At 41.0% G+C, this 26,578-nt stretch overlaps 1 protein-coding gene across 1 annotated transcript in view; it reads right to left on the reverse strand.

Moving 5' to 3' along the window:
• The window catches only part of ARFGEF1 (ADP ribosylation factor guanine nucleotide exchange factor 1), a 91,355-nt gene extending 70,724 nt beyond the window's left edge, over positions 1–20,631 (reverse strand). Inside the window, exon 1 of the mRNA XM_035563033.2 lies at positions 20,284–20,631. Coding sequence (XP_035418926.1) covers positions 20,284–20,407 — 124 coding nt within the window. The 5' untranslated portion in view covers positions 20,408–20,631. The remainder of the gene's footprint in view (positions 1–20,283) is intronic.
• Between the last annotated feature and the right edge of the window lie 5,947 nt (positions 20,632–26,578).

The raw sequence follows: 26,578 nt of genomic DNA on the forward strand, positions 1-26,578 counted from the left end.
ACCCTAATGAGAAACAGGAGTGGAAGAAATACAGATAAAGGTACAAACATATATAGCACCAACACGTGAATTTCAACTACGTATGTTCTCCCTGTTGTAGGATACCACGAGTGTTTCCCCTCAAACTCCTGAGCCCACACCTTAGCACTGACCCTCAGATTTAGTTTATTTATGCATCTGCTCTTCTGACTGCTGTTATTTGCTGTGGTCCATTAACTTCCTTTCTCCTCTACATTGTCTCCTCTGCAAGATCACAGCTCACACGGCTATGGTACAAGGACAGAAAAGATTTAAGCAAGATTGTGCAGATTTAAGCGAGTCACTGCTGTGGTCTTCACGCAGCATACTACTGAGGCCATCAAACACATAATAAAAGCAAGTAATTCTAGTACAGACTTGCAAAGCAGACGTAAGAGTACAGTTGAACACTTCACCTGCTTTCCATCACAGCTTATTACACTGCTCCAATTTCATGTTTACAGGTATTGAGGGAATAACTAAGGAAGCACCAATTAATCACACAATTTAAGAAATGCTCCAAACACCAGTTATATTTCAAGTCTGACAACTCTTGGTGAAATTCAGTATAGATCCTCCTTGTCATGCTCTTAAAAAACCCTGAAACCTCTAACCAACTGAAGTACTACAGCTTATCTTGATAGGTTAGAAAATAGGGAGTGGTAGGAGTGGTACCCTCTGAAGTGTGTAGAGATATAAGAATGTGTATATGCACGCACATACATAGGAACACGAAAACTTGTACAGGTGAGGTGCTTAAACTTCAAACTGCACTAATTCTCTAAAGCAAGAGCTAATATAAGGAAGGAACATGGTGTGTTGTCATGTCCTATGCCGTATCTTCTGATCTGTTGGAGGTTTGCGGGAAGTCGCATTGAAGCATTTCTCTACTTTCACATCTGCAACTCAAAACACAGCAACTGTGTCTGATGGTCCTTGTTGGGCTGTTCATCTGCAAAGCAATCTTCTGAACTTTATTTACAGTGTCATTCATACAGACAGAACCACAACTTCTCCCCTCCCTTGCTCACAATATAGTTATCATTTGGGAACACGCAACTGATGTAAATTCAGAAACTCGACGTGTCTTGATGCGGCCAACCTCATTACCTACTCCTTCGGGTTATTAGGTATGATGTTTTCAAACAGAGCGTCCCTGGGAAATCTCTTCAAAAGAAGAAACTACTCTACTGGCCTCTTTCTGCTTAAAATTAATTCAGAATAGTTCAGTCCAGGGTGTTTCAGGACTAGGTTTTCTGTAATCATCTTTCTACTTGCTAAAGCCCAAGTCTTAAAATACTGTCACTCAAGTTGCTTCACTGTTCTTCACAGGGAACGGGGACACAAATGTAGGTCACAAATTGCCAAGAATAACTGAATTGCACTCACTAGCATTTCTAATACGTGGCAGAAAAGCTCATTTTCTGTAGCAGTAAATCCCTCTGCTTCCCTCCAGTATTTTACGAGTCCCCATCTTTTCTTAAATCTACAGAAAACTCCCAGCAGTATCCAAACTTGGGTCTTCACTCCTCAGAGAAATTTCTTATACTTAGATCAAAATCAAAGAACGGAAGCAGACTTTATTTACACCTTTAAAACACAGTTAAGAGGATAGCGATACATCTTTATTTTATCAAACAGTACACACCTTTAAACTACACCTTGTTCCAGCCCTTTTTGATATCTCCTCCCGCTACCCCCAGTCACTGGTTTCACATTAAGAACTGGCAGCACAAGCTGCCAAAAAGATGCGTTAATATGCAAGCAATTTGCTTTCTTACCAAATACAGGCACCTAACCAGACTAAAGAAATGATCTTGCTGAGAGGCTTGGTTTCCCAATATGCTTTGCCCAATCCAACGGAGGGTGACCACTGAAGAAGGCGGTTCCTCCTAACTGCACGCTCCTTACACATCACTAGCTTGGTAATTTGGGTTTTCATTGGGTCTTCTTTCTCACATACTACGTTAAGATTCTTGTGAGGCGTGTAAGTCCTCCTTCCAGAGGCTTCTATCCAAGCAAACACACACAGCAACAGCTATCCAAAAAAAAGAAGCACAGCACTTTGAAAACAGTCCCCTCAGATATTATAATTTTATAATATTTTTTCCTCCTCAAACTAAAGAACATATATGTCGCATGCAGATAGATGAATCAAACACTACACAGGCCAAGAAAACACTTCTCAGGAAGAAAAATTTAAGAATATTGTTCAATACATTGAATGGCACAACCCTTTTTGCTGCTTTATGTGATGTGACCTTCCTCATCACTACGGCAGCACAATTCTGTGTGCGCTTGCACAGGGACCTTACCAGCTTAAAAGTAATACAGTTATACTGGATTAAGAAAGTAAGAGTTGTTTTTTTTTTAACTTGAAGTTCAACTTTTATTTTGTCTGTTAAACATGGATCTGTTCCTTCACCTGGTTTTACCATGTGGCTGAGGGTAGAAACACGAGAAAACAAATGCTTTAGCCATGATTGCTGCTACTGCTGGGGAAATATGGGGTGTTAATAATGTTATAATGTTAATAATGTTATAATGTTAGACTACAATCACAGAAAAACAGAAAATTAAATTCAACGTGGAAATGCGTGCTGAGGGAGGTAATTTATTTCTTTACTAAGGTATATGGGAGGGCAAAATGCTGCAGAGAAACAACCAAATTCAGACAGCCCCTTAGAGAAGTCTGACCAAAGGATATGCTACAATTATTTTGACTGGAGTAAGTGTAATTTAAAGAAAGCACAATTTTACTTAGTGTATTAGCATACATTACACTGATTAGTGTATGAGAATTTCCTTACCATCTCTCTGTTACCTAGTACCAAGTTGCTGACCTAGGAACACCATTGCAAGTCTTTTGAGACAAATAAGCAGCTTTTCTGCCTTAATAATTGATTTGACTTTTCAAACACTCTTGCCAAGAATCTTAAGTGCTATCTAACTAACCCATAACAAGGTAAGAGAAACTAATTAAGAATTACAACTTCTATAAAATTGGAATTATAAATCGACATAATTATGTCTTCAATGAAATGAGACTTAGGACAGACTTTATATTCACATCTTCTCTATCATGCAACACAACGTTATAAAGCACTCCACGTGTACGAGGTTCATGGAAATACCTGTAACTCCACTAGGAAGACAATCTACTCACAGAATTAGGTTTCAAATTTGAGGAGAAAAAAAAGAAAAAGTGAGCCTTATGCAGTGACAGAATTTAATGTTTTAAAGTACTACATAACCGTTCTAGGTTCCTCTAGAGTAGTTTGTGCAAGTAAAAAAACAGTATAGGAAAAAAAATGCTTATCTGATTCAACTGATGTGATGCATTAGTTCCTCAATGTATTTATCAACGGATAAAACACACAAATGACTCAAAACATCCAGTCCTCTTCTGTATCAGTTTTCTCAGCACTTCATCTGTGTGAAGATTTTCTTTCAGTCAGCAAAATTCCAGCTTGTGCCATGTGTAAGAGCAGGACTGCAGACACTCTCTGAGCACGATGGCTTTACGCTGCCTCAAAGCTAGCAGGAAACCAGTACCTCTGCTGTTTACCATTGTGCAACACGTTTGCCTAGTTCTGCAGGAGATGAATCATAACTCTTCGTGTGCCACAACAGCCTGATATGTTGCGCTTATGAATTTCAGAGAAATCAAAATCCTCAGTTTTTCTGAAGCATCCTTTAAGAAACGAATTTGGATCTAGGTCTTCATATTTTTCCCTTTGTGCACTGAATATAATATAGCTATTTGGGGTTCACAGTAGAAGTTTCAGGCTATACATCCCTCCAAAAATGGGTGCATGTATATATATACAAAATTTCACACATACACATCTCTATGTTTAATGTATGCTTGTTGCTCCCTAGATCTAATCTACAGCTTGAAGAGGAAATTTTAACTTGGCAGAGCACAAGATACACCACAAATATTTAACTAATAGTTTGATTCATAGATAGATCAGGGCTGAAACTGCAGTCAGAAGACATATTTCTAGCCTCTTCCACTGTTTATCAGGCATCCTGATAAACTTCTTATGAAAAATATGCCTATCTACTCAAAACCAATGTATTCATTTTTTATTTTGGAAGTTAAAACTTAGACTTGTAAGTGCAAGCAAATAAAATAATTGTTTATATATGGTACTCCTGGTGAAAGCTATCAGAAATATAGTATCATTTCTTGCACAGAAAGAAAGCTTGTGGTAATACACATTGTCCCTCTTTATGTCAAGCCAGACCTTTTTTCTCCCTTAATACAGTAGGCTATTTTCCCTCATTTTTAAGATCAAGAACTGAAGCACATCCCTCGTACTTTGCTTGGAAAAACATGAGTTTCTGCCAGAATACAAACATGAGAGAAGCAGAAACAAATTTTGCAGAAGTAAAATTACATTCAAAATAGGGAAAACATTTTTCAATCCGATCACTTCTGTCTGTCTGAAAACCGTATCTGAAATCAAACATATACAGAACAGAATCTTCCGAATCCATCCTTCATCTGAAGAGACACAATGAGCTGCTTCTTTCTGAAGATCATCTTTAAGTCTGACCTTTTAAGCTCAAAGTACGCAAACACGAGCAGCTTGACTCAAAAAAAAAAAAAAGAAAGACTTGGTAGTAAGAAATTACCTCACCCGTGTGTAATATAATTGCTGGAGTCTTCTGCTGTGAAGAATTAGCATACATAGAGAATAGTATGTTCATACATAGTATGAACACATACATAGTATGGTCATACAAGAATTAGCATCCCTGTGAGAAAGAAATTTCTGCATAGGCTGATGTGCTGCTGCCACTTTCTTACCTTTTTGTGGTAGGCTGCCTAGAGAAGTGGCAGTCTGCCCCACTGGAAATACACTACTGCTCGAGACAGCCCTCAACCTAATCTCAGGCCCTGCTTTCAACACAATCGACATTGCTCTGATTTTACACCATACATTTCTAAAATACCTCTGTTACACAAGAGCACTTCATCAGTATTCCTTTGCAGTCAAACAGTGAGATAAATAAAAGGCTCAACAGAAACAATTCTCTTATTTATCTGAGAAACTCTTAAAATTCAATTGATATTAATATTTGTGTGTATTGATGACTGCAAAAGCACCCCAACCATTCAACAGAACCTCCACCCAGAAACACAAACTACCACGTTCAAGGTAGGATCTGGTTTGATATTAAGATATTTCCATCTGTGTGTTTCCATATATGCTGTCTAACCTCTTGTACGGCATGTTGCCCCAGCAATCAGCAGCCGAGAAAAGCCGTGCAGTGTGCTGTAGGACTCCTCTGAGCCCTTCTCCAAAGGCAGCACAGAGCCAGTTAGGATAGTCTGGGGTGTGCAGCAGACACGATGCACGTGAAGACCCCTAACCTTCAGCATCTTTCCTTTTAACTCAGCTCTGTTTCAAGAGCTTATGCCCCAATGACAGGATCAACAACACAGTAACAGAAGAACAAATGACAGATAACGTGAACTTAAGTCACAAAGCCAATTCCTCAGTTTTTCTTTAGCATCAGTATCAACATTTTAACAACAGCATTACAGCTGCAAATGTAACATTTTATGCAAATACAGTGCTATAAAAGACAGAAACTCAAATATAAAGCAAAAGACCATTTCACCTATGTAGTTGGCTTATTTAGGAATCAAAACTTTACAATGAAATATTGATTAGAAAACGAAGCTGTAGCATATTTTGCACCAATTCAGCTTTCCTTGCGTTATACAAGCATTCTGTTCTTCCTGCTTCAGATACAACACAGCTGTTTACACCTACATGCAAAGTTTAATTCCAGAATTAGTATACCTTCAGTTCATGATGCCATTCCCAGAAAAGCAGTATTTTTACTATAATTGCATGTCATAAGACAGGAATTTTCATGCAGTAGCTTGAATACATTTAGCTAAGAAAACACTTTTTCCTTTGTGGTTAAGCATGCATTTTAATACCTAAAACAACAAAAAACTCAAAGACAATTTAGTAACAACAGTTTTGAACTTTTGCGCTACCCAGCTCAAAAGCTATTTTACCATAGACTGCAGATGTAACGAGCTAAAGGAACGTAAATTTCAAATAAGAGGCACAATGGCAACTAATTAAGCTTGCCAGCCAATGAATGTCTGATGAGCTGCATAAGCAGACCGGTGTTGTAAACTCTGAGAACTGAGAGAGCAAACCCAAAAACCAGAACTAAAGGCAGTGAACTGGACTGACCATAAACATACAAGAACAGCAAATCTTTCTTAACAGCCTGACAACTAACCTGTAGTTTGCTGCCAAGAGAAGCCAAGAGCATAAGCTTAAGTAAATGCAGATTAGGAAAGCAGGGCAAGAATGCTGCAGCTGCCCCTCCTACCAGCACCTAGCCATCCCTGGCTCACGCTCTTCTGCACAAGGACTGTTCCTTCAGGTTTGACAACCCCTGCTAAGTTTTCCTGTAATCACTTAAGCCATTTCAACTTTTGGGATCAGTGTAATTATAAGGTGCAGGAAACAGTATTTTTTGTTTCACTTCAAATAAGCTGAGTTCTTTACAGGTTCTCCATACCTGCATAATGAGAAATTACAATTAACCATTCTCCCTTCGTGCCTATGCCACTTACACTCTCACAGGCTTCCTTTACCTCTGTTTTCCTCGTTTTTTAATTCCAGGAAGCATGAGGCATAGTCGACTTGATCTCTTCTAGAATACTTTTGATCATTCTTGTTGACCTCCTGTGCATCTTTTCTAACTCCACCACCTCTTTGGCTGACAGCAGCGAGCAGAACTACGTATGGAATACATGATATCTTTATAAAACGATTTTACAGCTTCATTTTTTTCTTTCTTGTTTCCCTATTTGTCTTTTTGAAAAAGGAATCAATATTTCCACAGAATCACTCACAGCAACTCCAATCCAACGGATAAAAGTCTTACTGAGAGCCTGTGCGTGCACACAATTTAGACCAGCAAACCTCTTCCACCTCCCCTCTCCTGTGCATATGGATTAGTTTCCATTTATCACCACTCCTGCCATTTTCTCAACAAATGGACCAGTGTAACACAACTACAGGTTGCAACAGATTGATTTTGCTCTTGTAAATATTTTTGTCAACCTTTGTCACCTCACAACTCACCCCAAAACAGCACGAACCTCTACAGAGCTGTAATACCACTCGGTTGGGAAAACATCATGTTTACTCCTCAGCAGCTCAGTACCTTCAAGAGCTGTAGGTGAGTAACCTGGTTGAGGTTTACTGGAACTGAACCGTACTGTAAAACGGGATTACCACATGCTTATCTACATACTCACTGACTCTGCCTTACAGATCCAGGATGTTAAGGTTTCCCCCGTCAAGTATGTGCTGATGCTTCCCCACTATTATGGCACATGTACCCATTCTGTTCTCTAGCAGCTTCATTCTTTGTTACGATTCAGATTTGGCAGCCTGAAGCTCTTGAGGTTTCCCAGCTCCTTTATTCCCTTAGCACTTTTTCTTTAAAAAACAAAAAAGACACGCCACTCACATGTAGTACATCCCTTTCCTTCATTAGCAATCAATGAAATGTTAATATTATATAGGTTATTGAACTGTTGAGCAATTTGAGATTGGAGACCCTTTAAAAAATCCTACTCCCAATGAGTTAATACGTATTTTGGATTAAACTTCTAATTGGGAAAATTCTTCTAACTCATTCCTTGGAATTTCTCTGTGAAAAGCTTCCTCAACTTCCATATACAACAAGGCAAAAAGTAGATTTTGGTCTCCCTTCAAAACCTTTATATTCCTCATATGCTTCTGTTATACTATTATCATCTACAGGCCATACAGACGAAGGTCTATTTTTTTCTTGCTATTTATTCATACTGACTTTATCACAGGCTTTTCATAAGCTTGTATTACTAGCTGGTATACAGTTACTCTAAACATCGACAAAGCACATGACAAAGAATCACTGTTAGCTGTTAACATTTTTCTCCCTTCGAAGTGCCCTCAATTCTTTATTACTTTTCAGAAATAAAAAGATACGTTTTTAATGTGTTGTTTTTGTGACTATGAAGCTGAAGCTTCATACTATGAAGCTGGATTTGAGGATATTTTAGCAGCTGCTTGAGCACGTCACAATGAGAATGCTCACAATTACAGACCAGGTCTCCAGAAGGTACATCCTGAACCAGTTCCTGCTCGAGTGGGACTCAAGAGCTGCTTGTTCTATGTCACCTGTAACTGCAGTTTATTTATTTACCTAATATGACTAAGCTTTCTGTAAAGTAGAGCAAATTAAATGTTCATACCCACATAATTAATGCTGCATAACTAAGACTTTTCCATAGATAATCCCCCCACATTCCCGATCTCTTAAGACAGCATCTCATTTTAGAACCACTGATATTTGAGGTGACCATTTTTGAAGACATCTGGCATCCACAGGCAACTACACATACATTTGCTTTTGACATAGTTACCTAATTATGAAAATCTTTCCTGAGACTTCTCTGTTATTCTTTGCTTTGCACACTTGCTTCATTGGTCACAACTGAAGACTAAAATAAATGTTTTACTAAGGCCTTGTATTCATTCTGGCAAGGACAGGCTGCTGCTGCAGAAGAACAAGACCATCATTATGCTTCTCAGTCTTGTTTCTGGACCATTTGGCAGCATGCAGAAAAGCCAGACGTCCACTTTTCACAGTCCACCTCTTCATTAATACTCTGTCAGGTAACATGATCCTTCAAACATCCTCACTTTTTCTGAAAGTTTCTTTGAGGAGTAAGCACATACGCATAGCAATGACGACCCGTTCTTATTCCATACTTTTAAAAAACAGCTACCACAAGCTACTGTTACGTACATTGAAGATGCTCAAGTTTCACACTTTACCCAAGGTAAGAAAAGCCATGGCATGTCTGCCGTCCTCTTCACAAACACAAGCATACAAGTTATTAAATAGGTGCAATAAACATACGGACCAGGGGCATGGAATAAAACAAACCCTGGCATGTAATTACGATTATTCCAAGCCAGGCATGTGAACATACTTATCTCAAAGAAGCTGTTTATTTTGATGGGTTTTCTCAGAACCTTTTGTTTTGTTTAAATAAGATCCAGAGTTAAAACTGATCAAACTGCTTTTAGATAGCTACCTGACAACAGGGGCAGTCATTTGCTGTAATATTTTCAATGTCTATGAGAAGGTTTCACATACCTTTCTGTTAATGTTAAGCAACAAACAGCGTGAATTGTTGAAGACTAGACACAGCCTAGAACAATAAATCCTGTGCAGTGTGAAGTGCTAGGAAGAGCTAGAATCAAACTGGAAGATCCCTTTGAAATATGGGAAGATCTGCATTTTATTTTTAACCTCCATTCTTGCTGTAGAGATTTCATTGAATTTTTTTGCTCTTTTAAATTGCCTTTTAAACTAGCCATTTCTGAGAAGTCCCAAAATTTCTATTCTTTATTTCAGACTGGAATGAAAGAGCCTTAGCATTTCCACAATACCTTCAGAAATGGCCAAAATACGTACAATTCCCATTAAGTGGCCTGCTCGCTACAGCAACTTCAAAAGCAACCTGCAAGTAGGGATGAAAAAACAAGAAGCAAAACAAAGGACACTGCAAGACTTCTACTCTTTTCAAGCACTAAAACTGTAAAGGTCACGTGAGAGTCCATACATGAATTATGCTACTGGTAAACTTCTAATTAAAAAGCATTATGCCATTCCCCCCTTGCCATGGCTCTGAACCACATGAAAAGCATAACAGCGTCCTTTCCAGATACAAGATAGCCATAATTTCATGATTATCTATAACTTTGTCAAACCACGTTTACGAGGAAAAAAATACACTGAATAACAAAGAAGTGTGGCCTGAAGTTTATTTTTATGTCTCTGGTATGCCTCCAAAAAAGGCTACAACCATAGCAGCTCTGTACTTTTCACTTGAGCAAAAATTCCCATTCGCAATTGAAAGCTCAAACCTGAAATCAAAAGTCCTGATGTGAGATCTTTCAAATGAAGCTTTCAAAGTGATCCCACTATTATTAAAGGCCTGATTTCTTTGCTAGATTTTGATACAGGAAGCAGCTCAGACTAACATGAATGAACACAAGAATTAAGAATGAGCATGGCAGTACCATGAAAGCTCCAGTGTTGCCTCTTTCATTCCAGCACCATATGCATGACATTATTAACACAATGGAACCTTTACTTCACTATCTCCTATCTCTCACTCAAATCTTAAAGAAATATTTTTGAAAGTCCAGGCTACTTAAATTAAGATAAGTACTCATACAACAACTTTTCCTTCTTTTCTCAGGTTCAGATCAGAAGACGTGTGGAAAAGTACCTAGAAAAGGTCACCAGCACACAGTATTGTTAAGCCCATCCACGTTGTGTGCGGTGTTACAGCGAAGTACTTCTTTGACCCCTGCTTACCGCAGCCATGGAGAACACGACTGTTAAGGCATTCAGTTCAGTATTAACTGGGTACACGAGTTCATACTGAACAACTACTACAAACTACATGTGCAAACTACATGTGCATTGACTAGCACAGCTAATTTTTTAAACGCGTAGAATTTCTGTGTAACAGCAATTACTTACATTTTCTACTGCACTGAGTTTGTGCCTCTCCTACTTGTTCTTTAAAGGCTTTGTCATATGCATGATAAAATAAACTCTATTACAAACTAGAACAGTCAAAGAACTTCCAAAATCATTGTCTTTGTTACACAAGGACATCTGGTCTTTCTAGCTATTTGCTGTTGCAAGAATGATGAAAGTTTCCTCATATTTCAGAAACCAGCACATAACTCAGTGGCTATTTCTAGACAATCTATTGAGGATCAAACACATACAAATGTGGATCATCACAGAGGCATCTACAAGATTATAACTAATCTGTGCTGATCAAGCTTGTTTTTTTTTTTTTTAATTTATAGATATTGTTAATAAATAGTAGATGAAACCCTAACTTTTTTTAAAAGCTCCTCAAAATCATACTTGTATATATTCTAAGGCACAAACCTATGGCTCTCCCGGACCGCTAACCATCACAGTCTCTTTTCCCCATAGTTGTGCCAAAGGCGAGAGAGAATTTCAAAGAAAACTCTTCACTGCAAAATCTCTAAGCAGTCTAGATCTATTTAAATGTGTAATTTTGAGCACACAATCACACAGAAGAAAGTGTCGTGTCCTAAATTACGAGTAGAAAACATTTAAGAGTTTCATTCACCGCAGCTAAAGAAAATGTTAATCACGCTTCTCAGGCACTTAGGCAATCTTTACCCAGCTTTTGGAATTTTATGCAAACACGGCTGTCCTATTCTAGCTGCTTTACTTATAGCAGTTATAAAGCTCTGTTTCCATTTCAGAGTAATGAAAACAGAAGTTAATTAATTCCTATCCACTTTCCCATATACCCCACAAGATCCAGCACTGCATTCCTGCAGATGTCACGGTCCATTAGCCAAATGAAGCATGCTGAGTTCAGACTGGATTTTCTAGCTTCCCTGAGTTCCTGCAAAAACCACCTGATTTTATGCCAGCTGCCACGCTGCTGGTCTGTGCAACAGCACCATCCAGACCTTCACACGCACTGCTAGAACCTGAAAGGCTGTGTGCAAGGCATGCACTGGTGTGTTAGTTTTACACACAAGAGAAGCACACCTTTGCAAAAAACATCTTAATTTCAAAGGCCGCTACCACTGCTTTATGCTTATTACCTGCATTAAAAATACACAATTTTGTCCCAGTACAACCACTTTAATTTGTAGCATGGTTTTAAAATTATTGTGATTTGGAGCCATCGAAGAAATCAAACAAGTGCCACCCTACTTACATTACAAAATGATTTAAGTATTTAATTTGCAGAATTGATTTAAAGTTGTGTAAGCGTACCTCAACTATACCTGGACAGCTGAGCCCTGTCGAACAAAATGTTATTTAACATCTTCCTAGTAAACCCAACATTTTGATCACAATTTGAAACTCTTTACCTATGTTCTCCCCAGTTTCTCCCTAACTGCAAAGCTGCACTTTGCAATACTGAAGCACAGGGGCTATTCAAACATTCCTGGTTAATCAAATATAACTGCAGTGCACATGGACACTCAGGATCCCCACGTTTACATCAAGTAAAAAAGCAGTAAAGCATCTCTGTATCCAGCACTGACTGAAATCGGTTGACACGAAGTATTTACACACCTAGTCGTACTGTTATTTGTAAGCAAAATGAAGGATAACGTTCCAAAAACCTGTTAAGATTATCAGAACAGCAAGTGCTAAAGACGAGTGCAGAATTTGCATTAGCAATGGATCGTCTTTTTCATATTTATCTCCCTTTGTATTTGAGAACAGACACAAAACACAGACTGAATAAACCCTGCTTACGTGAAAATCTATATTATTTTCAATTCTCTTAAGAATATCTTCCTGTTTTTTCTGACCCAAGAAATACATAAAATGAAAAAAGATTAAAGAGTAATGGACAACAGACATGGTACATTTGAACAAAACCTAAGTATTAAATGGGGTAACATCAATAACCATGCAATCTCATACCAGATTAGTTTACATAGCATGCAGGGTACTGGAAAAGTCAGGGGGGAATAAAAATAATACATTCTGAACTGAAATCAACAACTTAAAAAAATGTCTACAGCAGCCATGCCAGTGATGCCCTAAAAACTCTTGTTTGTAGTAAAATTTAGCTGTTTGTATGTGTGTATAATTTTACAGTAAAAATCTAGAGTAGAAGACAAAACTGTGATATAAAAGACATGCATTACACACAAAAATAGCTAGTTAGATAAAACAACTAGAATGAACTCTGATTAGCAGAAAATTAAATAATACAAGAGCAATACGCTCACAGAAAAACAGAATCTGAGCCAGCGAAACAAGCGGCCAGGTGAGTTTATCAAATTAGACGGGCTACTTTTGGGAAGTGCAAATCCGTTTCAAAGTTTTTTTCTTTTCAAATCTCCCCAAGATGCTATTGAATAATTGTGCTTTTGTTCAATCCCCCAAAATCACAGGAGGATAGCATAGATTAAAACAACTGAGCGAGGAGGTATTTTAGAAATCTAATCAAACACATCACTGCTTTGGGATCCTTCGCTAGCAAGAGTGTGATCACAGCTTAAAAAAAAGCTAGGAGCAGCCTGCTTCGCAGAACAAACACTCTCATGCAGCAGCCATCACTCAGCTCAGGAAGTTTTCGGTATTTGTCAACCCTGAAGAGTGGAAGATCAGTGGGCAGGTGACTAAGAAGGAAATGAAATTCCCTCTCAAAATGAAAGTTTTATTTGTTCTTGCGTGCGCGCGTGAGCGCACACCCACTTACGACAGCACCTCCCCAACACATAAGCAAGCAAGCTTCTTAGTACCGTGCTTACAAGCAGAAGCATAATTTCACCTAATTCCCATGAAATCAGGTGTGCCTTTTTTTTTTTCAGATTAAGAGGAAGCATCCAGTGGGACTGCATTTTACAAACTCCCAAAAAGCACAGCCAGATGCGAGACAACTCTGAAACAATTTTTGCTTGAATTAAAACACACTCTGGGAGGAAAACCAAAACAAGACGTGATACTCATAAAACCAGCCCACTGTTTTCCTACCCAGGACAGAAGCAACGGATTAACTCTTGTGCTGTCTTTTGTTGTTGTTTTTTTCTCTCTATGTGGCTCTTCAAGCATGTCTCCAGACAATAGAATCCACACACTGCTGGAACCAGAAGTAACATTACTCTAAAAGCTGTATCAGGTGTAGAGTCAGCACAACCTTCACATTTGCTATCCAGGCTTCAAAGCTCTCAACTACAGCATCATAGTAAGAGCTCGTATTTCTCAAGAGTTCTTTTAAGACGTCTTGCTCCCCCAACTTAAAGCTCATCATCTAACCCAGAAGCCCATAAAGAAACACAAGCAAAATCCCCAATACCAAGAAGGGTACCTAAAAGCTAAGATACAGTGAAAAGAAGCAACACGGGGGGGAGGCAAACAAAATCTGTCAATATTTATGACGTTTTGTTTGAAATGATCAATTCAAACAAAATGTTTCCTACCAGTTTGGCAGTTATTACTTCTTATTTTGTAAAATTAAAAACTGAACAACACAAGAGTTACAGATATATTCTAAAGATATATTCTAAAAACCTAGTAGAGTTTTTGGAGGGTGGGGAGACTGGACAGGGGGATGTTAGACCTTTCTCAAGTTCTTGCTGACTGGCAGTTTTGTTCTCACTCGTGTCAGCTGTTCCACTACCTTGCCTGGGACTAACATCAGGTAATTACTGGGGGATTGGCCTAAGTCAACCCATTCATCCTTTTAACGGTGCTGGCACGGTAGTAGATTTCTTCCAGTCCTTTGGAATTTTCTCAGTGTCCTAAGATGTACTGGAAATCGATAATGGTGTTCTGCCAGGTATTTCAAACTCTTGGGACTTGACAGGCCTATTTTTAGGGGCTCTTTTATATTTACACTCAAGATGGCAAGTAGCACACAAGTATCCATCTACCTTATTCCTCAAAACAGCTATTTTTATTTAACAGTCCCTCGCATCCATGAAGATATCCATGAACTACTCAAACAACCAAAAAACCCAGCATATGTAAGTTTGAAGTTCTGACGCCAGGTGTGTTTCATAGAAACAAAGCACACCAGCAATGTTCAATTCACTCAGACTTCATTTCTTCAACTGTCCTTGTACAACATTCTCTTTCCATAAAATCACACAAAAGTATATATAATTTTTTTTTTGTCTTCCCTGGTTATTTGGAGACTTTCTGGATGTGCTTTATTTTACTTTGAGATTTGGTTTGCCCAACAATAACCTACAGTTTCTTCTGTTTACTCACGGAAAGGGCATGGTGGCACTGCCAGCTGTGCACAGATGACTTGCCCCGTACCTGTCCGACTGGCACAGCCAGGGCACATATTTTCTGCTTGCAGACACGCGACATGCACTTTTGCCTCCTCTACCAGATGAAAGCTTCTTCCTCGCTTCTGTTTCTTTGACGCCGCTCTCCTGCCTCCTCTAAATGTGCAGCTGTGTTTCCCAAGCCACTTGATGACCTGATGATCGCTGTCCTTCCCAGACAAGAGCCCTGACATGCATCCCCCTGACGCTCAGCTGCCTTTCCCAGACAAAAACACCTTCTCCCAGCAACCTACCAACTCACACATCACACAGGAAAACTCGATGGCTTGATGCAGGAAAAACAAAACACTGTTGCCCCTGCCTTTTTTAAGTCGTAGTCACCAACCTGCTGTTGGCTTTCACAGAACTGAATGAGAAATCACGCACAAGTTTGCTGGTCTTGCTTCCGAGTCTCCTGGCAGCATATGTTTACTCTGAGGTACTAACTCATCTGAGATTTAAAAATATGAACACCAGTGACAAACCCAAACCAGACAGCCAGGCTGCCCCCCAAAAAGTCAAGGCTCCCTCATCTTGGCCTTTGCGAGCCCATGATTTCAGCTAGGAGTTTCCCTCAAAACAGGAAAGAGACTGACTGAAACATCCCTGGCTCACTCTCCCTGTCTGTAAACATCCACGCAACCATCCTCCCTGACAGCTGAACAAGTCAGGGCATTGAACAACATCCTATCGAAATGCTAGCTCAATCCTGGTTATTCCCTGAAAGCCTCCAGAAAAGGTTTGAAACATGTATTTGATGTCAATGGCCAAGTTATTTCTCGTTTCTAATTTTATATGACAAAAACCCACAAGAATGGATACTGGTGTCATGCTAAAAAATATAAACGAAGCAGTGGCTAGCTGGAGATAAGCAAGAAATATGGATGAAAACCAACGGAAGAGAGAAAAAGATGACAATTAGAGGAATAACATACCAGAAAGGGTTTTGCAGAAGGATCAACTCAGAACCACCCCCCACCACCACCAAACAGGAAACACATTTCATAATAAGAAATAAATGCACAGCAGTCACATGACAACAACATTTCTTTTTAGGCTTCAACATTTCAATCACTGCTCTAAAATAAGCAGCAGAACAGATATATTTAAAAGCTACCCTGTGCTGCAAAGATGTGTTAAAGTCTCTCACAATTAGATTCTAAAAAGATAGTGAAAAACAGCATTAAAACTTTCAAAATATCAAAATCTTTAATTGAGGATGTATTTTAAAGTCAGAGTTCCACGTGAAAAAAAAATCCCTTTTTTTTCCTTCTAAAACAAAAAGCAATTTTTTGGTACCCATTTGCCATTAACATTTTCCCAACCCAAATACAATCTGCCTTGTTTTCTACAAAAATGTTTTTAAGCGCACCCTGTCAACCATTCCCTTTCCCAAGGGAGCTCAAGGCTTGTCAGCGCTGCCATTCTGCTCAGCCAACAACTGATTACATTTCCAACAATGACAATTCCCACTGTACACTGCTTCTCTTAAATTAGCCCCATAAATTTGACATCAGCAGCACTTTACACCTCAAATGCAGAAGGCAACCCGAAAAGCAGTTTATGGGGCCAGCTAAACCTTACTGTTACCAAGCCAAGTCTGAAACCTTTGCAGAGTGCATGAGATGTTAACCACACAGAAACCCTGCTGGTTAAAGCCCAAGCACTGCGTGCAAGAGGGAAGGGCAATCGTAACATTAAGGATTTTTTTTTAATGTCGATTTATACAAGCAAAAAAATCTCCATTTATCCTCCTTGCTTACTCTGAAATGTGTTTCAGAAGAACAATTACAACCAGCAAATAAACTTTGTATGGACAATGGTGACTTGTACATTGTGAAAGTAAACGCCTATAGCACACGCAGACAACAGACAATGGTACAATACCATGCCGATCTCCGTAGAAAAGAGCTCTAAAAACTCGGGGTTTGCTTCTAAAAAGGACAACTGATTTTGAAAAAAGATGAAATGCAGTCTATCGAAAAGAGATAGACATTACCCAAACTATGAACAGAAATTTTGTTCACCCAACACTTCTCCAGTAAAAATAAATCCAGAAGATTGTACTTGTCTTCAATTGTCCTACATCCAGCAGGATCTTTGCACGACAGGCTACACAATCCACGGGACATTAAGGGACCTTCTAAAGGTGATTTTCAGCTGACTTCAGTCAGTGCTTTCAGATTTCCAAGCAGCACACAGACACCTTCCTTTAAAGCATGTACCAGTTCCTTATTTGTATCATTTTACATTATTTGCAGTTTGGGGTTTTAAAGCGAGTTGAATCCCCGGTCTGTACACGATGGAGCACTCTTTACAACAGGGAATTCTGTTTTGCTCAGCTCGGTCCTGCTCTAAGCCACCTTTCCAGGCAGACAAATCCACACCCTGGACTCTAACAAAGCGCTAACCGTTTTTGTTCACTCTATTAAAAATTTTATATTCAACTAGGGAGGTGTTTTTTTTTTTTCAAGACCTTTTATGGACTACACACAACGCAGTATGTTTACTGTAAAGTTTCCTAGACTGTAATATGGCTCAAAACCAACACAGAAACAGCAGTGCAGGGAACTGGCTGTGAAAGGAATTCTAATTCCAAACCTGCAGCTCTCTGCCTGATGCTCTGCAAGCGAACAATTGTGAAGATAAACTTACTCCTTACATAGCTTAAAAGTAGTTGCTCTGCAAGTACACAATGTGAAGTTCCTAATTACCTGTATTTTATTAGGTGAACAGAGAAAGAAATGTTTCTCACATACAGGGAACATTTCTCATAAAGGACAAACTTGTATGAAAAGAGCCGTGAAAGCTGGAGTTGACTATTCTGCATTAACTGGCAAAACCTGGTGAACTGTTAGATACAGGATGTGACAGATCCTATATCGTTCTCTTATATCGTTAGATATAGGCTTAATTTCCTCCCTATGTCATGATGTCAAAATATCCAGGAAAACAAACACATACACCTCTGTATTAGTAACTGCTACCAGTTAGAATCTGTTACACCAGAAGTTAAACGTTTTACTAAAGTCGTAAAGTTAGAGAAAAAATCTTAATAACAGAAGAGTTTAGTACTACATCAGATAATTTCAGTGAAGACTAAATTAAATATTTAAACTCAAAAATACAATTATGATGTATGTTTGCCATGATTTTTAAAAGCTACATTTTATTCACAAAGCATTTAAAAAATCCAACAAAACTTTAAAGTTATACTGTCAGAGTTAACTCCAACCTCACTTTAAACTATTATGTTATTGAAGGTTTATCATTACTTTTACTGGCCTGTAAAAGAAAACAGTTTCTCAGGAATAAGAAGCATTTATTCCTTGCTTAAGGTCGCAAAGAAGCGTCCAGTCAAGTATTTTTCAGGATGGAAGCACTCTGATCTCTGAGATGAAGAGCTGGACGGAGAGAGCAAAATTTGGGTATTCTATTTCCAATCCTGCTACAAAAGACACAGCCAGTAACACCCAGCTGGCCTACATGTGAAATAGGGAGGATATTTACTTTTCTCTGAAAAGCTTTTTATAGCTCGCTTAGACGCGAGCACTGTAGCCAAGAGTTATATATTGCCACTTCTGAACTGGGTATCCATGATACACAAAAGCAGACAACGGACCATACTACATTCACAGGCCATCAACGACGGTATTTAATTGTGCTATAATCTAACGTCACCGATTTTCAGGAAGGCTCTGTGGTAACTAACATCACTTTTTATCTTTCTTAGGTTGACGACGCCTTTTTTATATACGTTAGCTAATACATGCAATCTTGTATTTCTTTCTCCCTGCTTCGCTCTCTTGTAAACCCACATACCATGCGATTTTCCTACTTAAGGCCCAATCATGCAATCAGATCCACAAGACAAGATTTCAGTGAAACCATAGCATAGAAATCACTGGGATATGTGCTTGGGGGGGGGGTCTCCACACACAGATCCCTTTAGAAGATAAAAGATGCAGACTGCACAATCTGGAGGGCTTCGCTTTACAATGTGCGTGACACAATGGAGCTGTGCTTGAGAGGGATCTGGATGATACCTAAGACAGATCTTGCTACTGAGATAAAGTACAGCAGTAACTCAAGATTAATACCAGTATCTAATTCTGTGGATGACATACTGGCTGGATGTTTCTCTGTTTTATTTCTAACTTGAAGACGCTGTATAAGGTCAATGGAAAAACCAAAGGGTTATCAGTTTAATCTCATCCGTCTAAATCGTAAGATTATTATGAATAAATTCTATTGATGAGAGATGTAAGAAATACCCTTTCCAACCTACTTGAATTATTAATAAATAAATAGTTGAGCTGCCACCATTTCTCCCCCTCCATTTGTCCGGGTCTTTCACAGACAAAGAGAGAAAGAAAACAACAAAAGTACAGTTCTTTTTTTAAAATGAAAAATATTTTTAAAAAGAGAAATGAATAGACTACGTTAAGAACAGAGCGCTTGAAATTACTTAGGCTTCATTTTGAAAACAACCAAGTTGCGTTTCACAGTTTCACATTCTCTCTTTAACTGAATCTATTTGAACAGACATTACTACTGCACAAAAAAAAAAAAAATAAAATCAAGAATTCCTAAAATAATTATCTCCAAACCCAGAAGCAATTACACGAGGACGGGAGGGCCATAACCCATTTACGTATTGTTTAAATAAAGCAGGCATTCCCCCAGCAGTCCTCCGGCAACCCGCTGCTTCGTGTTCGGCCACGAGGGCCCCAACCCCAGCCTGCGCTCAGCAGGGCAGGCTTTCCAAGCCCCGATTCTCCTCTCGCTGTCACTGAACGTGTCCGTACGCCTCGCACAGCCCGGCTCCAGCACTTCTGCCCTGCTTCTGCGTGAGGTGCTGACACAGCTGCACCTGGACATGGGGGTGTCGTGGGTTCCCCCCGGTTACCAGAGGGTTGGGGGCTGCCCCCTCGCACCCCTCCCGGGCATTGTCTCTGCCTTCCTTCCCCCACCGCCGCCTCGTCCCCTCCCCGCTGCCTGTCACCTGCCGGCCGTCTGCTTCCAGGTCACCTCAGCTCGGCTCGGCGCCTCCGGCTCTGCCTATTCATCCTACGAGCGGCAGGAGGAGGAGGAGGAGGAGGAAGGGGAGGAAGGAGGACGAGAGCCCGCCGGGCGCCGCAGCGCCCTCACGGCCGCTGTCACCCGAGGGGGCCCCCCCGAGTTTCACACAGGGCGGAACTAAGCACCCCCCCCCAAGCCCTGTCCCCCCAAAATCCGTGTGACAGCTCGACACCCCCCCCCCCCCGCTCCCCACGAAATGGAGGAAGGAAGGGAGGGAGGGAGAGGAGGGGGGGGGGGAGGCCCCGCGGCCGCCCGCACGCACCTAGGGCCACCTCGCAGGCTTTGCGCAGCTGGGAGTGATGCGCCTTCTTCACCTCCTTGTCGGCCAGGATCTTCTCCAGGGCCCGGGTCAGGAACATGTTTTTCGTCTTCTTCCCTTCATACATGGGCGCGATCGAGGAGGAGGAGGACGGGAAGGGAGGGGAGGGGAGGGGAAGGGAGAGCGGGGCACCGGCCGCCCCCGCCTCGGGAGGGCAGCGAGGGGCCGGGGGAGGGCGGCGAGGCCGGGCCGAGGAAGGGCTCCGGCGGAGGGAGGGCTCCCCCGGGGGGGAGGCTGGGGCGGCAGCCGAGCCCCTGGGCCGAGGGAGGGCGAAGCCTTCCGTCTCCTCCCCGCCTCCTCCTCCGTCCCCCGCCGCCGCCGGTGTGTGCGCGGACGGCGCCCGCGACGCGCTCAGTCCCCGAGCCGCCCCCGGCCCGCGCCCGCCTCCATTAGCGGCGGCGGCGGCAGCGGCTGCGGCAGCGACCTGCCCTCGCCATGTTGGAAGGAAGCGACGTCAGGGCCGCGGCCGCCCGGCTGCCGAGCGGGAGGAAGCGGCCGCCGTGCCCCGGCCCCCGCGGGGCTGAGGCGGCGGGGAGGGAGGGGAGGGATGGAGGGGAAGGGGGGCGGCCGCCGCTCGCCTTCTGCCCGCCCCGTGGGCGCGCTACAGGTGGAGCGGAGCCGCGGGAGGCAGCCGCGGAGATGGCTGCTGCCACCTGGGAGCCGGCTGAGGAGAAGGAGGGGCAGGGCTTCCCTTCCGGGCCACCAGCGCTGGGAGGGGAGGGAGAGATGGAGGGAGGCTCCCCCCGCGAAGCGCCACCTGCCCCGGCAGAGCGGCGGCTGAGGGCGAGCCGAGGCCGGGAGGCGCCGCCATCCCCTCGCCGCCTCCCGGCGAGAAGCCCCCAGGGCCACTCTTCCGTGTGGGGCCGGGGACGCAGGGCTGCCCGCGCCCCCTCCTCAGGAGAGTTCTTCCATTCCTACCTGCCCTACGACCGCCGGAGGGATTTTTATTTTTAATAAAATGCACCCTCACAAAAGCGGTGATGTCTGTGGTCTCTCACTGTATGAAATCGCTACTTATTTCTGTCACATTGTTCTGGTTTGTTTGTGCTCTCGCTGTTCACCACTCATGAAGGGGTGAAGGGGTCACCTGCTGTGTGAGCATGATATGCCAAATTACGTGCTCCAAGGTGCAAAAAGTAGAATTATTTCCAATAAAAATTGGAATTCTGGTTTCTAGTAACATTGCTAATAAAAGCAGTAGACTTTGGCATTAACCGTAGCTAGTTCTGGTTTATATATATATATATATATATATAACCTTAACAAATATTAATTAAAAATTCACCTGGAAATTAAAGGACAGAATTGCCAGATCCACCTTTCAGGCAGGTCAGGACAAGGCCGTAACAGAAAACAGACAGCTGGGGAAGCCAGGGGTCATCTCCGACCTAGCAGAACTGAGAGCTAGCACGCAGCCAACTGCTCCTATTTGTTATCTCCTCCTGCCGTCCTGCTTCATCAGTCATGACAACACCCATCCAAGGAGGTTAATCCTGCTCCCTTCCTCATGTTTTGTGGGGAATTCTAGGGCCTGCCCAGGCTATCATGCCACTGTGCTAAGGCCTTGCAAGCAACCTTGCCTTCTTGACTGAATAGTTTATTTCAGCATGTGTATCTTTGTCTGCAGCAGAGCAGTCGAGGCTGCATTAGTAAAGGTACAGCGAACCCAGCCCCCAGTGAAGAGGCAGCTAGTGCTTCCTACTACTGCTTTAACCAGTTTCCCAAGTGGAAAATGATTCATACCAAAAAGACTTGTTGCCATATAGGTATCTAGATTTGGACTTTTTAAGAAATACCCTGGCATGGGGAATTCCGTTAAAGCTATAGATGAATGCGAGACCCATCTATTAAAGCAAACCACATTATTATTATTATTTTTTCTGAAATGACTCAAACTGCTCCATGAGCTTTTTCTAGTCATTCTCGGTTAGAAACTGAAGGCAATTTTATACCTGACTGATAAACGTTACTGAAAATATTAAGAGGGTAGATCTGATTTTAGCTTTAGAACAGCTCTGTGAGAGCATCGAAAGTCACATCACCAAGCACACTGATTCTTGCAAAAAAAATACACAAAGATATTTAATGACCGTATTCAGGTTAGGCTGGTTTACTGAGAAGACCATATCTTCAGCAGCACAGTTACTGAGTATACTTGAAATTATTTCCAATCCTGTGTTTAGGGAAAAACATTTTCCCCATTGGTCAAATCTCAATTTTGTTATACAGAACTTCGGATGTCAAAATGACCTTGGTCTTTCAAAGCTGACAGCCGTGAACACATGGCAAGAATAAGAATTTTCACAGACTTCTTGCTGGTAGTTTTTACACAAACCACCTGAGTCCAAATTTCCGTAGCCAAGTCAAAGCTTGCAAATGTTATTTAGCAAATGGAGTTTGCTATTGATTTTCACGGTCCATTTGGCAGAAATAGACTTGCAATTATAATATCATGAAGACAATGGCTATCTGTATTTAAAGAGCATCGAGGACTGAAGTTATCTGCTTTGTTCCTATTAATGTCTATTTTCATATGTTGTACACAGGATGATTTTGTATGTGTATTTTAGTTGGGCATCAGTGTTTTAGCTGGCATATAGAATTGCTGCTGAGACATCAGATTACTGAAAGAAAAGACCTGTCAAAAAGACACTTATGTGTCGTCTTCTATTTCGTTTCTACTGTAATATGAATAGATTAAACTTCTTGTTATTTTTGCTTTCTAATGTGGTTTGAATCTTCAATTTCTGTTCTCAGGTTCAAACAGCTGCCGCTCACGTCACTCAGTTTACAGCTTGACATAGCTGGTATTCTACATCTCCGTGCTAGTCACAAGGCAACCCCTGCCTAAGCCCCAGAGCAGTGTAGAGCCAGTATGTCATCAAAGGACTGCTTCTGAAATTGTCCAGGAAGATCTTATTGTAAATCATCTATTGAGCAGGCTGACATCCAGTTTCCTTCCAAGAGCTGAGCCAATAATGATGGAAATCACAGGAGAACAATGATATAAGCACTGGAGATAGAAAGACAGTCCAGTGCCCTCATTTAGGGCCAAGATGTGAATGGTTGCCAGCTCACGTGCAGGCTCCCATTGCTTTGGATTTGAAGTCATTTGTTATGCCAGCTTTATTTACTAGGGAAGCCAGGTATTAAAATAATGTTTGGGCAATTATAAAGAATTTTATGGACTTTGAGGAAGCATTACCAGGTCAGATTTTTTTTTGGTGCTAGAGACTACAAACCATAAAGAACGTATGTTTTGCTGACTACTTTAAAAAGCTAAGCTTTTATCTCTGTTCAAAGAAGAATAAGAAAACTTGCAGGAAAGAAAGAGTGGAGGTTTAGAAAATTTTTGTTATACATGGGTTACTAAGTAGACTAAAGATAGTATCTTACGTACACTGGAGCCTTGCAAATAATTCCAAAATGGTTGTTAGATGCAGTAATTCCAATATGTGCTTTGGTTTCAGCATGCAGATTTCGGCTTTGCTGGGAATCAGCATCAGTCAATGGCTGACTCAAGGACTGGAACCATTGCAGCTGCAGAGATCCCTGTTTCCTGGCTGGTGGAGTCCTGAAGATACTAAACAAGAGTGGTACTTGTCGTTTGTTCTCAAACTGTTAAGTCTGTGGGCAGCACATATAAGATACTGTAGTTGTGCTATCAAACTCAAGAAGTGTTTTCTGACAAACTTAAGAGAAACATGGTGCTAAGTATGCACAAAAGCGTCACAACTTTGTTGGAGCCTTTATATTTAAAATTAAAATATCGGAAGAGAGAAAATGTATTTGAGAAACACCCAAAAAATAGAATTACCATCTAGTACTTTTTTTATTTACAAGTTACTTGGAGTGTTCGAAAAGCTATTTATATTGTTATATGTATTTAAAATAATTCTAGACTCTAAAACTCTAGAGAACTTTCTGGCTCACAGAGAACTTTTAGCATGTGGTTCTGATACTTTTATGTACAGCAACCCCAAAGGTAATTGTACATGGTGCTTGTTTGAAAATGCTGAAAAGCTAGGATTTAAGCCTTCGCTTCAGACATACAGTAAAAGGTGATATTAAAAGTGCAGCTGCATGCTTGGAACAAGCTGATCCATGAATGTTACAGCCTCCCAAAGGGAGCTCTTTCACCTGTATGAGTTCTGACACCCTTTGTCTTGTTGGTGCTGTTGTATAGCTCTGCAGTGAGTCAGTTCAGCTCAGTGCTCCAGCTGAAAATCAGTCTTACAAAAAAAAGTAGTTTTCAGTGGGATCAATGAATTGAACAGCCTTACCTGCACATTCAGTAATTCTTAGATAAGAAAGGAAGGGAGTAAATGTGGTCAGGGCTGGTAAGGGGGCTGGACTACTGCTTGTGATGGCACCGTGTTCTTAATTCGTCTTGATGAGCTTTGAAACAGCATGCTAATAGCTAGACTGTGATTGCTTTAAGCCAGAATAAGACAGAACTGCTACTAAAAGAAACAATTGGTCTTCCTTCTCCTGCCTCTATGTTTCTTGCTTCCTTGGTCAGCACAAGCATTTGCATTGTCACGTTGTGAATTATGTGCTGAATTATGTTCAGAATTTAATTAGGTTGAAACCAACCTGACAAGAAACAGAGCATTTTTAATCCAGATATATTCCATACCCTGCTTCATCAGGCAATCTCACAAAAGCTTGTTAGCTCAAGGGGGTGGGGAATAACACAACGATAGGAACAAGCAAGAGCAAGAAGAGGGCAGGCTTGCATTTTTTGGCAACAATACAGGTTTATGCTGACTTAAAGCATTGTTTAAACTACCGCTTTATATACAAAATTTCTTCAGTATCTCCGTTGCACAACAGATGGCTCAGCACTGCTCCTGTGCGTGAGACCCCGTGTGTTGGATGCATGGGTCAGTAGACAGGACCAGTGTATAAATGCCCCTTTAATCACAGTGCCTCATTGCTGGCACTTTCCTTAGCTGCAGTACAGTACTCTGCATTTGCTCCCGTTCTGTTTTCATGTACCAGACGCAGATAATCAGCGCGTGATGGATCAGGGTCCAGATGGATCTGGCACATGGGAACATGGAACAGGAGAGAAGCTATGACTGCTCTGCAACTGCAGGCACCTTGGTTGAGAAGCTTTCAAGTCTTGTACTGAATGTGTACCCTGTGGTGCTCGGTTATCTAATAATGAAATACAAAGAAGACATTTCTCTCTTTGTCTTTGTGGAGTCCTAGGCCTGCCACCCTTGCAAAAATAGAATAGAATAGAATAGAATAGAATAGAATAGAATAGAATAAATAACTGAAGCATAATTCTAAATATCCACTGTATCCATTATGACACTCACTCTAAATGTGCTTGAACATTTGTAAGATTATTTTTATTTTCTTTTTTTAGGTAAATCCGGGAGCTCGGGGTAAGAGTTCACAGTTTGTTCATAGCGTGAATGTTCTGACAGGTTAAAACAGGCTGCAGTATATCTGCTGCCGTGCTGAAAGAGCAAGTAGCAAATATTTATTAGCACAGGGAATGTTAATCAATAGGTAATTCCTAGGTTGCTTCCAAACATTTGTACAAAAGCATGTGACACCCTGGAGTGACCAGTAATGAAATGAATATCCATCACTTTGAGGAGGTTCTTGCAAGGTGACAAATCTATTCCTTAAAGCTAAAAAGTGCAGGCTTTCGCTATATTGTAATACATTCTCAATACTAATGTTACCTGAGGATACACACTCTGAGTAAAGCATGATATTTTTCAACTTGTGACAGCTGCAGGAAAAATATCAGCAGCGAAGGAAAAAAAGCACCTCGTGGTTGATAGAATAACATTCAGAATTGTGGCTGGAAACTGTGGAAGATAGCAAATGTTCCAGACTGTAGTTTGCATTCATGTGCTGGGAAGCTTGTAACACTGCATTTGTGGGAATGTGATCCCTTTTTGCTAGTACTTTTTCTATTGGGAATTCTTTTTTCTTCTAGCCTACCTATAGGACTTTTCTGTAAGTTCTTTCTGCAGCATTTTGCTCCTGCCAGCAGATGAATAATTCACTTCCCAGCCTCCATGGCACCTCAGCATACCATTCCCTAATATTGTGAATGAAGAAGGAACATGACTTGATCTTGAAGACAGAAGGAAATAAATATTTTTAAAATATGGTTATATAGGTTTCCTTTAAAGTTTCTATAGTCATTTTTCAAACTTACAGACCTGATTATGGACAAATCAGCAACCAACTTCTGTGGTTATGGTAT

This window comes from Cygnus atratus, chromosome 2 (assembly GCF_013377495.2).
Source record: "Cygnus atratus isolate AKBS03 ecotype Queensland, Australia chromosome 2, CAtr_DNAZoo_HiC_assembly, whole genome shotgun sequence".
In the NCBI taxonomy this organism is placed as follows: domain Eukaryota; kingdom Metazoa; phylum Chordata; class Aves; order Anseriformes; family Anatidae; genus Cygnus; species Cygnus atratus.